This window comes from Urocitellus parryii, chromosome 8 (assembly GCF_045843805.1).
Source record: "Urocitellus parryii isolate mUroPar1 chromosome 8, mUroPar1.hap1, whole genome shotgun sequence".
NCBI classification, from domain to species: domain Eukaryota; kingdom Metazoa; phylum Chordata; class Mammalia; order Rodentia; family Sciuridae; genus Urocitellus; species Urocitellus parryii.
In genome coordinates, this window is record NC_135538.1 from 4,970,623 (window position 1) to 4,984,674 (window position 14,052).

The 14,052-nt window shown below is 43.4% G+C and overlaps 1 protein-coding gene across 6 annotated transcripts in view; it reads right to left on the reverse strand.

The window, feature by feature from the left end:
* Positions 1-5,171, reverse strand: part of Qki (QKI, KH domain containing RNA binding) — a 136,829-nt gene extending 131,658 nt beyond the window's left edge. For all 6 annotated transcript variants that reach the window (XR_013344201.1, XR_003301179.2, XR_013344200.1 and 3 more), the window contains exon 1: positions 4,920-5,171. Coding sequence is in view for 3 of the 6 variants with exons in the window: in XM_026393159.2 (XP_026248944.1) it covers positions 4,920-5,061 (142 nt within the window). In the remaining 3 variants the exon portion in view is untranslated. The remainder of the gene's footprint in view (positions 1-4,919) is intronic.
* Positions 5,172-14,052: the final 8,881 nt, after the last annotated feature.

A 14,052-nucleotide genomic window follows, 5' to 3' on the forward strand; every position in this document is an offset into this window, starting at 1 on the left:
TAAGCTGAATATTTTTCTTTTTCTGTTAAATAAATACAAGGCTATAAGAAATCTTTCTCGGACATTAAATAACCTAGCTATTTGGGGCCCCAAGACTGAAATACCTATTTTTCAAAATGGCATATGTTTCCCCAAAAAGTTCTAATTACAAGAAAAAAACTACAGAGCTTAAAATTCACATTGAACAGCTGATGTCAAATAAAGGGATCCGAAGAAGTAATAAAGTCCTATCAACCATGTAAATAAAAATCTGGCATATAATTATGATCCCCTGACATGGGCCTATTCACTATCCGCAGTCCCCTTGACTTTAAAAGAGATTTTTAGATATTTTGACAGCAGCTGGACAGTGGGCTATCTTTTAAGTTAGCAAACAAAACCCAACAAAGTCCCAGTATTTTCCATCTCTGTCAGAGAAGGGCAATCTTTGCATACAACTGCATCAACAAATAAACCAGACAAACTTTATTAGCTACATTGAATTTCTCAAGTAAACTAAACTGTAGTTCCAGTTTATAAAAAGCTGCTCCTGTGATCTCATTGGTGTAATTTTCTTAACAAAAACAAAAGAAAAAACATTACATTTCTAAGATAATTGGCCTCAAAAAAGGAGCCTCTGAATCATGTTTCAGGAAAGGCCAGGTCAAAGCAATAGGGTTTATTTTCCTCCATTTCATCCCAGACTAGTTCACTTTAAAAAAAAAAAAAATTGTTCTCATAGAACCTAATGAAGTTCCAAGCAGCTCCAGCACAGTGACGGTGCTGCAATAATAAGAGAAAAGTGCACAAAGCACTTTTAAAAATCAAATACAGGTTGGGAGTGTGGCTCAGTGGTACAGTGCTTGCAGAGCATGTCTAGGCCATGAGACTGAACCATGGCAAAACAAAACAAAACAAAACAAAAAGTGAAACGTACTTGTTTCAACTGGATATTCTCAAAATCATTAAGGAAAAAGTGTTCATACCAAATACACGGGTGAATGCAATTGGCAAAGAGACATTTTTATTACCACAACTGTCATATATCTTTGAGAGTATACCATACTGTAAAACATGTAAAACTGGATAAAGTTTAAAAAGGAACCACCTCTTCTAGGTCAGACAGTACAGAATAAATGCTGAATAAATAGCCTATAACATAATACAAAATTATTGTTTCCATTACTGCCATATATAGCTGGTGACACCTCCCCGGGAAGAAGAAAGAAGGATAAAGGAAAGAACATCGATGATAAAATGCTAGGCTTTTTATTATCCCAACTAGTGCAAGGGCTCATGTACAAAAATAGAATCTTAGCCTCAAACCAACAGATTAATTACCTCACCTCAAGTAAAATCTGTCACAGACATTGATTACTGTCAACAAGGATTCCTTCTCCAACAACAACAAAAAAGGTAAAATTCTAAAAAACTATACAGCCAGAGTCCTTTGATTACCAGCAGCCATGTAATTTTAAACCAAAGCTTTTGTAGACAAGTTTCTCAAAAAAAAAATAAAGTTATTAAAATAAAACCAAAATGCAAGAAAATTACAGGAACAACATGTCCAATAATGAATGAATATGAAATTTACATGGAAAAAAATGTTAACTATTAAGCAAGTTTTAATTTAATATATTTCTTTTCACATTTTTAAGGGAAAAGAAAAATTTTTACCAGGAAAAAAAAAAAAATCAGAAAATGAAGAAAATTTTTGAGACCATGAATGCAGAATCTTGTTGGCTTTTTCTGAGCTGCACACTAATTTTCCTAATATCCACAATAAGACTTAGACTACCCTTTCTCATAAATCATATTATAAATTTTTAAATTTTATCAACTTTAACCTCCCAACTGCCCTTAAAAAAAAATACTTCAAAAAAATGAAACTCAAAATCTGATTTTAAATAATTCCTTGTTCTCCATTTTCCTCTATTTGAGATTTTTAAGTCAAATTAATTTCATTCTTCACCTTTTTCATTCTAAATTGTAAAATTTTATAAACACATAATTTGCAACTACTGCTATTGCTTCCCATTTCCAGGACCCAAAAAAAAAAAAAAAAAAAAAAACCCTTCCTATAAACTCTTTTGTGTAGCTCTTTCCCACGGATGGTCAGGGTTCTGTGGAAAACTTTCTGGAGAGAGCAGTTGAAGACCTGTTTCAACTGTAATCCAGTGATCATCTCTAACTTTGCTAAAAGATTGAGTATTAGGATTAATAACTGAAGTTAGGACCTTTATATAACTGGACCAACCTAAAAATATGTTCTCAATTTCAAAAAACAACCATGTTGAAGATACTTGGAAGAAAAAGACTGACAACTCCATATAAAACTAAACAATAAAACATAAAGAGTGTCTATAATCAGGATACAGACTAAAGGTTAACTTTAACTTGGCATGGAAATGAATACTTCTTCTAAAGCACTGACGTTTTAATAAAGTAGGGAAATCCAACCAATACTTAACTCCCAAATGTGCAACTAGCCAAATAAAAACTCTCCAACTGACAGACAAAATATTTTGAAACGTATTATTCAAAAAGTATCTTCAAACAAAATTGCCCGAGAGGCTCATTCAAAATTGGTATTTATCAGAAAGTATACCTACTCGTAAGTAAAATATCTTAACTTCACTAATCACTAAACTAAAACTTAGAAATTCATATGAATTTTTGTCAAGCATTATAGACAAAAGAAAATGTAATTCCTAACCACAGACAGACATCATGATTAATTTGTTTTAGACAATGACAGGCCACGAAGGGGTAAAACACAACGTGACAAAATTCACAATTAAACTATCCAACAAGTAAAAAATGGGATGCACTTAAGAAACCAATACTTTTCTTAAGTTAAATTAAGTTTATAACAAGGCTAACAATTACAGGAAGCAGCTTATTCCACACTAAGGAATAGCCCCCTTTCCTGCATGTTTGTACTGCTCTGATAAAAAACAATCAAACTTCCTAGTCATTACGCTGTCCATTTTAAATATGCTAGCTACCACACTGAAGCAATCTACGCAACCGGGAATTGAAAAGGGTTAAAGATAGACTAAAATGAAAGAATAAGACATATAGAAAGGAAAAATACATTGTTAAGAATATATCATCCTAGTGGTCTTCCATATTTAAAACTCAAAAGGTTGCTATTTTCAACCAGAAAGAAAGAAAGAAACCGGTGTTAAAGATAATGACAAAACTGAAATTTCTAGATTTGGAGGATTAAAAATTATTAAAGATAATTTAACAGGGACCCAAATGCAAATTGATTTGGAGCTTTCAGATCAACATAAACACACAAATGAGAAACCCTTTGGTCAAATTATAACTCAAATTACTTAGTATTTTAAGTAGCACATAAACAATACAAGTATTTCCTGACTTTTATAGTTTCCTATGCCGTTCAACTTAATTTAGCATTTTGGGAATAAAATTTAATTAACTCTAAGTATTGTCAAGATCAGTGTTCGTTTTAATGTATATAAAAGGATTCTTTCTAAACAACTGTATTTAAATATTTTTAACTAGAAGTTGTTACTAATATTCCTTAAACTTTAACTTAACCAAAATAGGCCAAGGTGGGAAAAAAACTGCGTACCGAGTGTTTTCCATGTTTGTAAACATTTATGAACACATAACGGCAGATGAAATCATCTTTAAGTTTCAACTAAACTTTAACACAGGTCAGATTATTGAGTATACTACATACACATTTTGTTGCAAACGTTTCCATGGTTTAAAAAAAAATAACTGGCGCCCCTTAGCGCTCACATTGGGAAATATTCAATTTAAGAGTTCCAGCTTGCTTTTTTTTTTTTTTTTTTTTTTTTTGACATTCCAGAAAGTTTTCTGCCTCCACAATCTTTCAAATGCCAACACAAATAGGAAAAGCAGAGCCCCTTAAAGGGCCAGCTCGTTTTCTCCGGAACAATTTGGGATGAACAGATAGGCTGATCCAAGGGTGGCAAGCGCCCGCTGCCAGGTGCGTTGCTGCTGTACGTTTAACACCTAAGCCAAACAAGGCAGCAGCACCTCAAGGTTTCCCATTTTAGAACCGCTTCTTTGACTTTCGAGTCAACAAAAGCTGCGGAGATCTCTCTAACTCCCTTTTACCAGGGAGATATTCCGGTCTTTTGTTCCTCCATGACATTCCAACTCCCTGGGCTCCTCTCCTTTCCCGGGCTCTACGTGAAAAACCTCGAAATTCCTGGGAAACCTGGGGCCGGCGGTGCGTCCCCGCGGCGCGCGGCCTCGGCGTCCTCGGGCGGCCGGCAGCTCCGGCACCAACTCCGCTGCGTGCGCCGAGTCCGCGGGCCGCCTCGCGGCTGCGGGCGTCTGCGCTCGGGCCGCCGCAACTTGGCCAGCTCGGCGTCGGCCGCCGTCAATCTCCGGCCCGCGGCGCCCCGCCACGCAGCTCTCGCAAACTTTCGCTCCTTGGGGCTTTCTCCGGGCCGACCCCGGGCGGCGGCCCGGAGCACGCCCACCGCCCCAGTTCCCTCGGCCCCGGGCCGTGTCCCGGGCCGAGCGCGCGGCATTTCGTACCCCACCCCCAAAAAGTGAAGTCAAACTCCCCAACTGCTCTCGCTTCCCCAACAAAAGGGCAGAAGTGCTCCCCGCGGGCACTCCGAGCTCGCCCGGCCACGGCGTGGCTGGAGGCCCGAGGGTCCCGCCCGCACGACTGCGCGGCCGCCCGCAGAACCCGACGGCCGGCGGGAGGGTGGCCCGGGACCCCGGCCTGCGCCGCCGCGGCCGCCTCCCCGCGCCGCCACCGGGCCCGGAGGGGCCCCAGTCCCCGCCCGCCGCGCGCCGGCCGCCTTTGTGCGCCCGCCCGCCGCCGCCGCCGGCCTCCCGGTCCCGGGGCGCGCGTCCCGCCCGGCCGTGACCTTCCCGCCGCCCCTCCGTCCCGGGCGGGCCGGGCCCGCCGGGCCGCTCACCTTCGTCCAGCAGCCGCTCGAGGTGGTTGAAGATCCCGCAGAAGTTGGGCAGGCTGCTCATGAGCTTCTTGTCGTTCATCAGCTGCATCAGATAATCTGGGGTGGGCTTCGGCTTCTCCTTCGTTTCCATTTCCCCGACCATATTCCAGGCTCCGCAGCTCACTCCGCCCGCCGCCGCCGCCGCCGGAGAGGAGGGAGGGGCGGGGGCGAGCCCCGGCCGCCGGCCGCTCGGGACGCGGCGTCCCGCTCCGCGCCGGCTCCCGCTCCGGGCCCCGCGCCGAGCCCCGCGGCGGCCGGCTCCGCGCGCCCGCCCGCCCCCCGCAGGCACTTTCCGCCGCCCGACGCGCTCCGGCAGCCCTCGGCCGCCCGGGCGGCGCTCCCTCGCGAGGCCGGCGGCGGAGGCGGGTCTCCGAGTGCGGCGCGGGCCGCTGCGCCGCGCTGGACCGGGCCGCCGCTGCTGCTGTCGCGCCGCTCAGCGCCGCCGCCGGTGCGCGGGCTCGGGCTCTCTGCTGTCCCCGCCGCGGCGCTCTGCCGCTGCCGCCGCGCTCCGACTGCGCTCCTCCTCTTCCTCCTCCTCCTCTCCTCCTCCTCACTCACTTGGCGGCGGAGTTCGCCTCAGTTCAGGCGGCGCTGCCGGCGGCGGGGGGAGGGGCGGCGGGAGGGCCGGGGGCGGGGGCGGGCGGGGCCGCGCAGGGCGGCCGTTAGCGGGGCCCGGCCGGCGCGCTCCCGCCGCCCACCGCCCCCGGCCCGGCCACTGGCGCCGTGCTGCCCTCCCGATCCGGCTCGGGCGGCCTGGGTGCCGGGACGGGTGACCGAGGGCGAGGGGCGGGGGGCGCCGTGGGTGGGGGCCGCGGGCGTGTGGGGCGGGGGCCGGGCCACCCCCGCGCTCTGCCGCCGGGAGCCGGGGCCGCGGGCGCGGTCGGGCGGGCGCGGTCGACGAGAGGAATTCCCCGGGACGCGCCACGACGCGCCGGCGCTGCGCTCGCCGCCGGCGGCCTTCGCCTCCCCCACGTTACTATAGTTTTTTTAAAACCTCTCGTCCACCCTCCCCGCTATCCCCCGAAAAGAGATTTTTTTTTTTTTTTAACGTCCTGTTGCTTCAAGGGGGGACTCTCGGGGTGGGCGTCACGTGGCCCGACACGTAGCCGTGGGGCGCGAGAGCGCGTGCGCGCGGCGAGGCTTGTGGTCACGCCCCTTCCGAGGGTCGCCCCGCCCCGCCGGGCCCGCGAGCGCGCGGCGGGGGCGGGGCCCGGAGCGCGCCTGCGTGGGGAGGGGGGCGGCGACCGCCTCGTGCCGTGACAGGAAGGGCCGTTCCTAGCCTCCCCAGCTCGGGGCCCTGGGTGTTGGGGGCTGGGTGGCTTCGCACCGTGCGCCGGCCCGTCGGACCCGCGCGGCGTCGGTCTCTATTCAGGAACGAGTCCGGGTCATGACTGCGGGTGGGGCGGGCAGGCCTGAGTTGGGTCCCTGGCCGCGCCGCAGCGTGCCTCCGCAGGGCTCCGCAGGCGCCTACTGGGCGCGCCGCTCCCGGGTGGAGCCGCGCGTGACGACCCTCCCGTCGTCGCCTGCGCTCCCCGTGGCGCGGCCATCCGCTGGGAAGCTGGAAAGTAGCCTTGGAGCGCTGGGCGGGGACCCGGCTATCCGCGCGCAGTCACGCGTGCGCACCCACGGGCGGCGTGGGCGGCGGGACGCGCGCCCTCGGGAGGGGAAGCTTGTTGCGCGGTTCCGTTATTTAGAAAGCGAATTAGGTGCAGCAGTGAACGCAGCGGTGGACTGAGTAAGGAGGGGAGCTTAAACAGTGTTTTGAGATGCTTTGCTTCGAGATGGCATCAGGGTTGTGTAATAGAATGAAGTCACCGTATGAAAGAAAGAGCATATACAGTTTGAAAAGCAAAAGTCAACATTTATTTTTACAGACTTGAAAAATATCGAGGGCAAGAGGTTTTTCCATAAAATACAACGGATTTCAAATACTTAAAAATTGCTTGGGGCACAATTTTGTGAATTGCAACCGTGAAGTCCTTTTTGATTTATGAAACTTGCCAGTTACTACATTTGCGTCTGCGTTTCGTTGCAAGTTCTTTATAATGTGTTCAATTAATGCACACACAATTATTTAATATCAAATTACCCATTTGAGAGTTAGGAGTGGCTAATCATGCCTTACTGTGAATTTAGCGGTGCCTTACTGTCAAACTGCTTTACACATCTGAAGAGCACTTCTATGTGTTGTGCTCAAGGTATTAAAAGAATTTTGAGCAAATATTTCTTTAGCCAGCAGCTTCTGACTCTAATTGAAAAGCTACAGAGTTCTTTTTCTTATTTTATAATTATATTACTTGGGTAAAGGGAATGGAATAGCATTGGTAGACAAAGTTAAACACATGTAACATGAAATATTTTTAATTCCCCAAGGCCATAACCTCGCCTAGAGCCATAGAATATTGACCTTCTTAGCTATCTATTTAAGGAATGAATTGTGTAAACACAGGGAAGAATAATTTGATCAAAAACTGTGTAAAATACAGTTTGAGTACCTAGAAAAGAACCATTGTGATGCAGAATTAATCATTTGCTTATGTAAATGACACAATCCCCCTTCTTAGTTGGTTCATTGTTTATTAATTTCTTGGGCCCTGAGCTAAATATTTTACCTATATATTTTATTCAATTATTGGTACAGTCTTGTAGCTTAGATTATACTGTTACCCTGTAAGAGGAAACCCAAGGAGAAAAAGGTTAAATAGCTTGCTCAGGACTATAGCTAATGAGTCCTGAGTTTTGAGATTCAAATCCAGTTATTTTCCAGAGCTCATGTACTTTGCCTTTTCACCATCCCTATCCAGCAAATCCATTGAACCTTATGATAATGTTCCACCATTTTTGACTTACAGAAACCGAATTTTCATGAAACTCAACTACTACATCTAGTTGAAGCACATTCGAATTAAGGAACAATGGCAGGCATTATTCATTTCCCATGCATTAATCCATCATGATTGCAGCATTTGGTAATAGCAACTATGTGTTATCTTTTCAAGTATACATAGATGTTCAGTATAAGCTCATTTGCTTATTTCTTATGCAGACTGGCATCTGCATCCAGCCAGCCATGGTCCAGGCAGGTTTCCTGGCTTGGCTGCCAGAAAGTACTACCAGAGAAGGCTTCTCTGAACACGATATGAGCATACTGCAGCCAGCATGCACCCACCTCATCTGTTATTCTATCTCCTTACCTTCTTTGAGATGATTTCTGCAGCATTTCTCTCCACCCACCATGTCATATCGATGGGTCATTTTGGCAGCTGGCACTACACTAACCTTTATGCTGTCTTCCCAGAACAACACCTGATAGTGTAAGTACTAATTACATATGTGTTCAAAAAGAAGCATCATGTTGTTGTTATGTGTCAGGAAGTCTACAAATCCCTTACACAAGCCTTAGAGGTAGGCATGAGTAGCCATATTTCAGGAACAAGGTAACTGATTGCTTAAGAGCAGCAAGTAGCTGTGTAGGCAGGACTGGTGGGTTCAGGTGCTTTCTTTGGAGCCATTGACCTCCCACATAGACCCCTGACCCCTTCCTTTTCTCTCTCACATTCTTGCCTCAGAATTTTATGTATACATTACAGATTAATTACCCAATGTATGATAAATGCAGTGAGGAATACAAAAATTCTTGGCTTACCTTCAAGAAACTACAGCACTGAAAACTACTACAGAGGGCTCCTCAGTTACATTATCACAACAATCCTCTTAATATAGTATTCAAAATAAGTTAACCTCCATCAAATGTATGTGTGAAGTGAGCTTGGAGTTGAAGATCCTTGTAATAGCTTTCCACTGTGAAAAACACATAATCTACTATGTTGACAATAAAAATGGTTCCACATTCTTTCAACATCAGTAATTAACCAGGAGTGAAAATTACATTTTCTCTTCTCTTAAATTTCATTGGCTCCATTTGCTTATTGCTATTCTTGACATTTAAAATAGAAAATTATAGTATTCCAAACACTTCTGTCTTCATCACCATGGAGTTCTTGTAGGAACTAAAATTTTCTTTAGACCTAAGATTCAGTGTTCAGTGGCTTTTTGTCCCAATGTTCTTTTTAAAAAACTTTAATCCTCAAATTGCCCTAAAAAGGAATGGGACATTTTTAGTATCTTTATAAAGTAATTGTTTGTTAACAGATTTCTCAAATACTCTTTTAAATTGGCTTATCAGGTGCTATTCAAAAGATGGAAAATGACACATTTTAAGACTGAATCTCTTACTCAAATACTTCAAGTACCTGTTATATGTAAATGCATGTCATTAACCCTGGGCATTTAGGGACTAAGTTAATGGCATGCATATTTGAGAAATTAATTACTGACAAGTGATAGCTAAAGACCAAGAGCTGTAATCTTATCAGTACTACATTCCCTGCCTGGAAGCCTCAGCAAGATTGCTGGGAAGGGGGTTTGATTTCCTGCTTGGGGGAAGAGAGGTGCTGGGATAGGCACTGACAAAGACTTGGACAGTGGAAAAGTACCAGGCCTGAACTAGGAGTTCACTCTGATGCCAGATTTTGGTGGCCTTGGATATCACGTTGTGTTTGTAGATTTAGATCCTTGGAAATTTTTTTTTTTAAATCAAATAGTAACATAGATCCCTTTCAGCAAGACATACTCTCTCTCTCAGTACAAATAAAGTATTTGTAAAATGGAAGAGTTTGCTCCTCTCAGCCACTGCAGTAGTAACTGTGCTGCCTCTTAACTCACTGACGTGATGCTTCCAGATGTAGTGCTAACATTAGCTTAAACCACTGCACAGTTGGTTAAATGTTAACTAACGGTGTAAGGTTTCTGCTCATTTGACCCTAAATGAAACTTTAGAGGTAAAAATACTCTCAGCCAGGATGCAGGCCCTTGTGCCATGCAATCCAGCCTTCATTCGATATTTAAACAGAATCTTCAACTAAAATATAACTGTCTATTAATTGTAGGACTATGAAACTGAACTAAAATACATTTTGTTTTGATCAACTTTCAGACTAATTCCTGGCTTTATGACTGTAAAATAATTTCAATAGTGTTCCCCTTGATTGTTAACTTGTAGATCCTAAAGGATGAATCTGTGATTAGATTTTTTAACACATTAAATAGATATCATTTGATTCATAGTCTGTGATTTAGTTTTCAATAGCTAATGTGGGTAAACATTTTACAAGCAAGGAAAATAACTGGTCATGTCCCAGATAGTTAATCAAATTCCATCATCTTTTACTAAAATTTAACTTAGGAATTGTAAACCAAAAAGAGGACTGACATTTATAGAGTCCCTATGAAATATCAGCCACTTTAGTTATTTAGTGCATGACAGCTCTTGAGTTAATAATTATCCCCATTCTATAGTTGAAGAAGCTGGAGCTCAGAGGATTAACTAAATAGCATGACTCCTGACCCACAGCTGGTAAATGCTAAGGATAGGATTCAAACTACACTTTCAAAGTCCCAAATGACTCAAGACACATAGCTGGTCCTCTTGTAGTTAAATTTGGGTGCCCAGGAGCTGACTTTTAATGACAGAAATTGCTGTCATCCTTGAGTCTTCCTTTTCCTTGGTCCTTGTGATTTTGAATCTTTTCAGCCATTAAGGTCTTATATCTGCTAGTGCTACTGATGTTGTATGATTAAAAGATAGCTGTGCTGGGTATTAAAAAAAGGCCGTATTAGGTCTCTCCTAACAAGCTGTGAAACACTGAACAAGTAACAATCTATCTGAAAGTGGAACTAAGAGATCTTGGAAGTCGTTTGAAGTTTTAAAATTCTCTGATTCTGAATGAAATGTTTTCATTGAGATCAACAAATTAACTTTGTTTGAGTTTAGTCTCTGTGCTTAAAATAACACTATATATAAATTGGAGGTCATGTAAGTGATAACAAAAAATGTATTTAAAAACCCTTAGTTATCCAATTTTGAGCTCCTTATTGAATTTTTTTTTAAAAAATCATATTTGAGGATCTTTGCTTCCCCTAAGCATTATTATACCTTAGGTTGAAATCTTAATTTTTTTTAATTTACAAAGGGTTAAAACTAATCTTTTTAAAAAAAATGCAACCAAATAAAAAATAGAGAACTAAAAACCTCATCCAGAGCTCTTAATGGAAAAACTGACTACAAGTAGAACATAAAGATTCCCTGTAGGTAATAGAGTCCTGGCCTTATTTCTCTCTCTGTTCTTAAAGTGCCTTCTTTACAAGTAGTCCACTTTCAGGGACTTGACAAATAGCTCAGTGGTAGAGCACTTGCCTATTGCGTGAGGTTCTGGGTTCAATTCCTAGTACCAGAAGAAGAAGAAAAATATAGTACACTTCAATAATTACTCATTTGGATAAATTAAAGAAAAAAGATGGGTACACATAGGCATATTTGGGATCTAAGAAGGGCAAGCAGCTTCTAAAACTCCAAGTTTCCTTTGCCTTCAATGATAAGGAAAAATCAAAGGGACTGATAAGGGCTTTGATGCCATGTGTTCAGTTTTTATCAAGGTAATTCAGTGATTTTTTTTTTTCATACTAGGAATTGAACCCAGGGGCACTATGCCACTGAGCTACATACCCAGACTTTTTTTTTTTTTTTTTTTTTTTTTGAGACAAGGTCTCATTAAGTTGCTCAGAGCCTTGCTAAGTTGCTAGGGTTGGCCTTGAACTTATGATCCTCCTGCCTCAGCCTCCCAAGTTGCTAGAATTACAGGCATGCACCATCACACCCAATGATTCAGTGATTCCTAAGAAGCCTTTTGGAGCCAGGTGCAGAAGCACACACCTGTAATCCCAGCAATTGGGGAGGCTGAGGCAGGAGTATTGCAAGTTTGAAGATAACCTAGGCAACTTAGTGAGACCATATCTCAAAAAATAAAAAGGGCAGAAGATGCAACTCAGTGGTAAAGTGTCCCCAGGTTCCATCCCCAGTACCACACACATAACACACACAAAAAAAGAAAAAAAAAAGTATTATTATTTTAAAGTATGAGAGACCTCTCGCTCAGTAAGAAGCATATTATTTGAGGCAACTGGTCCAGAGCATTCATAGTTCCCAGACTTCACAGCAGGTCAGAAATAAGCATTTCTTATTTTAACATTAAAGGGGCTTGTATAGAGATGATATTTTCTTCAAATTACTTTCACTTATTACTATCCATATATAAGATTAAAAAAAAATTCACAGCCCTGATATTCAACTAGTACAGATTTATCAGTTTTTACATTTGGAAAGATTTCCGTAACTCTCTTGAACTGTTGCTATGCTGAGCCACACTTCCCAGCCTTTCTTCCAGAGCTCTTGGACTGTCCCCAAGACCCAGCAGCCAGAGGCATGACTCCTAGCACCCTGTTCCCTCCAGGGCTGGAAGATACTCTGATCCTACCAATTGTTAAAAACTTTTTCAGTTATTACCGGTATTTGCATCAACCTCTTTACATACTTAGAAAATTATTTTATTTCACATCATGTTCATTAAACATGGGTTACTATTTTTACTAATTGCAATAAAAAGGGATAATCTTTTGCTTAAAATATGTATAGATTCTTTGGGCATAAATCCAAATATAGAAAAAGGTTAGTGAAAATCATGTTTGCCCCGTCACAATGGAATATAAAACCCTTTATTGTTACTTTCTATTTTCTCCCAAATAACAAAGGAGGTTTTTGACAGAGCTGAAAGATGATTAATAATCCTTTTATAAACTTCATATTTCACACCAAAGTATCTCTGCTGTGCTCTCTCACCAAACCTAGGTGGCCACTCTTGTTTCTTTGCTGAGCTGTGCAAGGAACATTGATGATGCCGGCATTGACTTGCTCCTACTCATTCTGTCTAAGCCAATCTGTAAAATTTTATCATAACCTATTACAGATATATAAGAGCCACCAACTTGATTACCTGGCATTGATTCTACTGTATTATTCTGAATATCCATTGATGGTAAACATTGTTTTTAGATGGAAATAAAATGCTGCACGGTAAAATGAGTAACACTTTTTGTCTAACAGTTCCAGAATGTGTGTCCTGTATTTAGAGTGTGAGCCTGGAATTAAGTTATCATGAGAAACTGCAAGCTAAAACTGTGACCGATAGTGGGATGGGGCTTTGCCCAGGGACCTAGCAGTTCTCTGACCAGGTGAAGCTATCAGAGGAGCAAACAGCATGAGGAGGAATAAAAAAATTAACTCAAATTGTGAAATCAGGAAAGAGAAAAAGGACTTGGAACACGGAGTTTAAAGACAGTCTCATAGCTCTACCATCAGCTGATATGCCAGCGATAAGCCGCCGCCTCCTCCAGTTCCTCTCTGGGCTGCCAGGCTACTGGTGGGCAGAGGCAGCAGGATTGTACTGTGCCAGGTTCCTAACCTCTGTGGACCGCCAGCCAGACTCGACTTTCTCCTCTCCCTCAGGTGACCAGATCTCAACATTCAACTGGTCCCATTTCATGAAGCCACACGTAGATTTGACCAGACAGCCCAACTGGGTCCTGTCACTGTGGGTGGGGGCAGGGAGCAGATACTGAGTCTCAGACAGTAAAAAGTAGGATGTGCCTATGTCAGGGCCACTCAGCAATGAGACTGCTGTGGGCAGGAGGCCTTGCAAGTCTGGGCTCAGACAACTGGTTTGGGCCCTTTTAATAAGTGCTTCCCTTTGCCTTGTGAAAATAGGAGATAATAATACCTTAGCCCATAACATAGCCATCTTTCAGAGCTGCAGAACTGCTTTTCCCAGATGACATGGGTAGATTGTCCATAAGCCCCCAGCAGTGAGGCAAAGTCCTGAAATATTCCTCCCAAGGAGTGTGTAGCCATGCACCAGGGTCCAGCCAAGGAGGCCCGGGGATCAGGTGGTGGCCTTGCTGCTTACCAAAAGCCACTTAAACTATCTGTGCTCCTCTTTTCTCACCTGTAAAATGGGATAATGCAGCGTAAGGATGTTAGAATTACAGAAGTGCAATCAAAGGACCCACAGTAAGCTTTCAATAATTAATATCACTTTAAAAATTGAAAAATATGAACTCTGATAGGTTCATATTTTCAATGCACATGTGTTTTATAATGTGTGTAAATATCTCTACATACCTTGAAATGTTATCCACACAG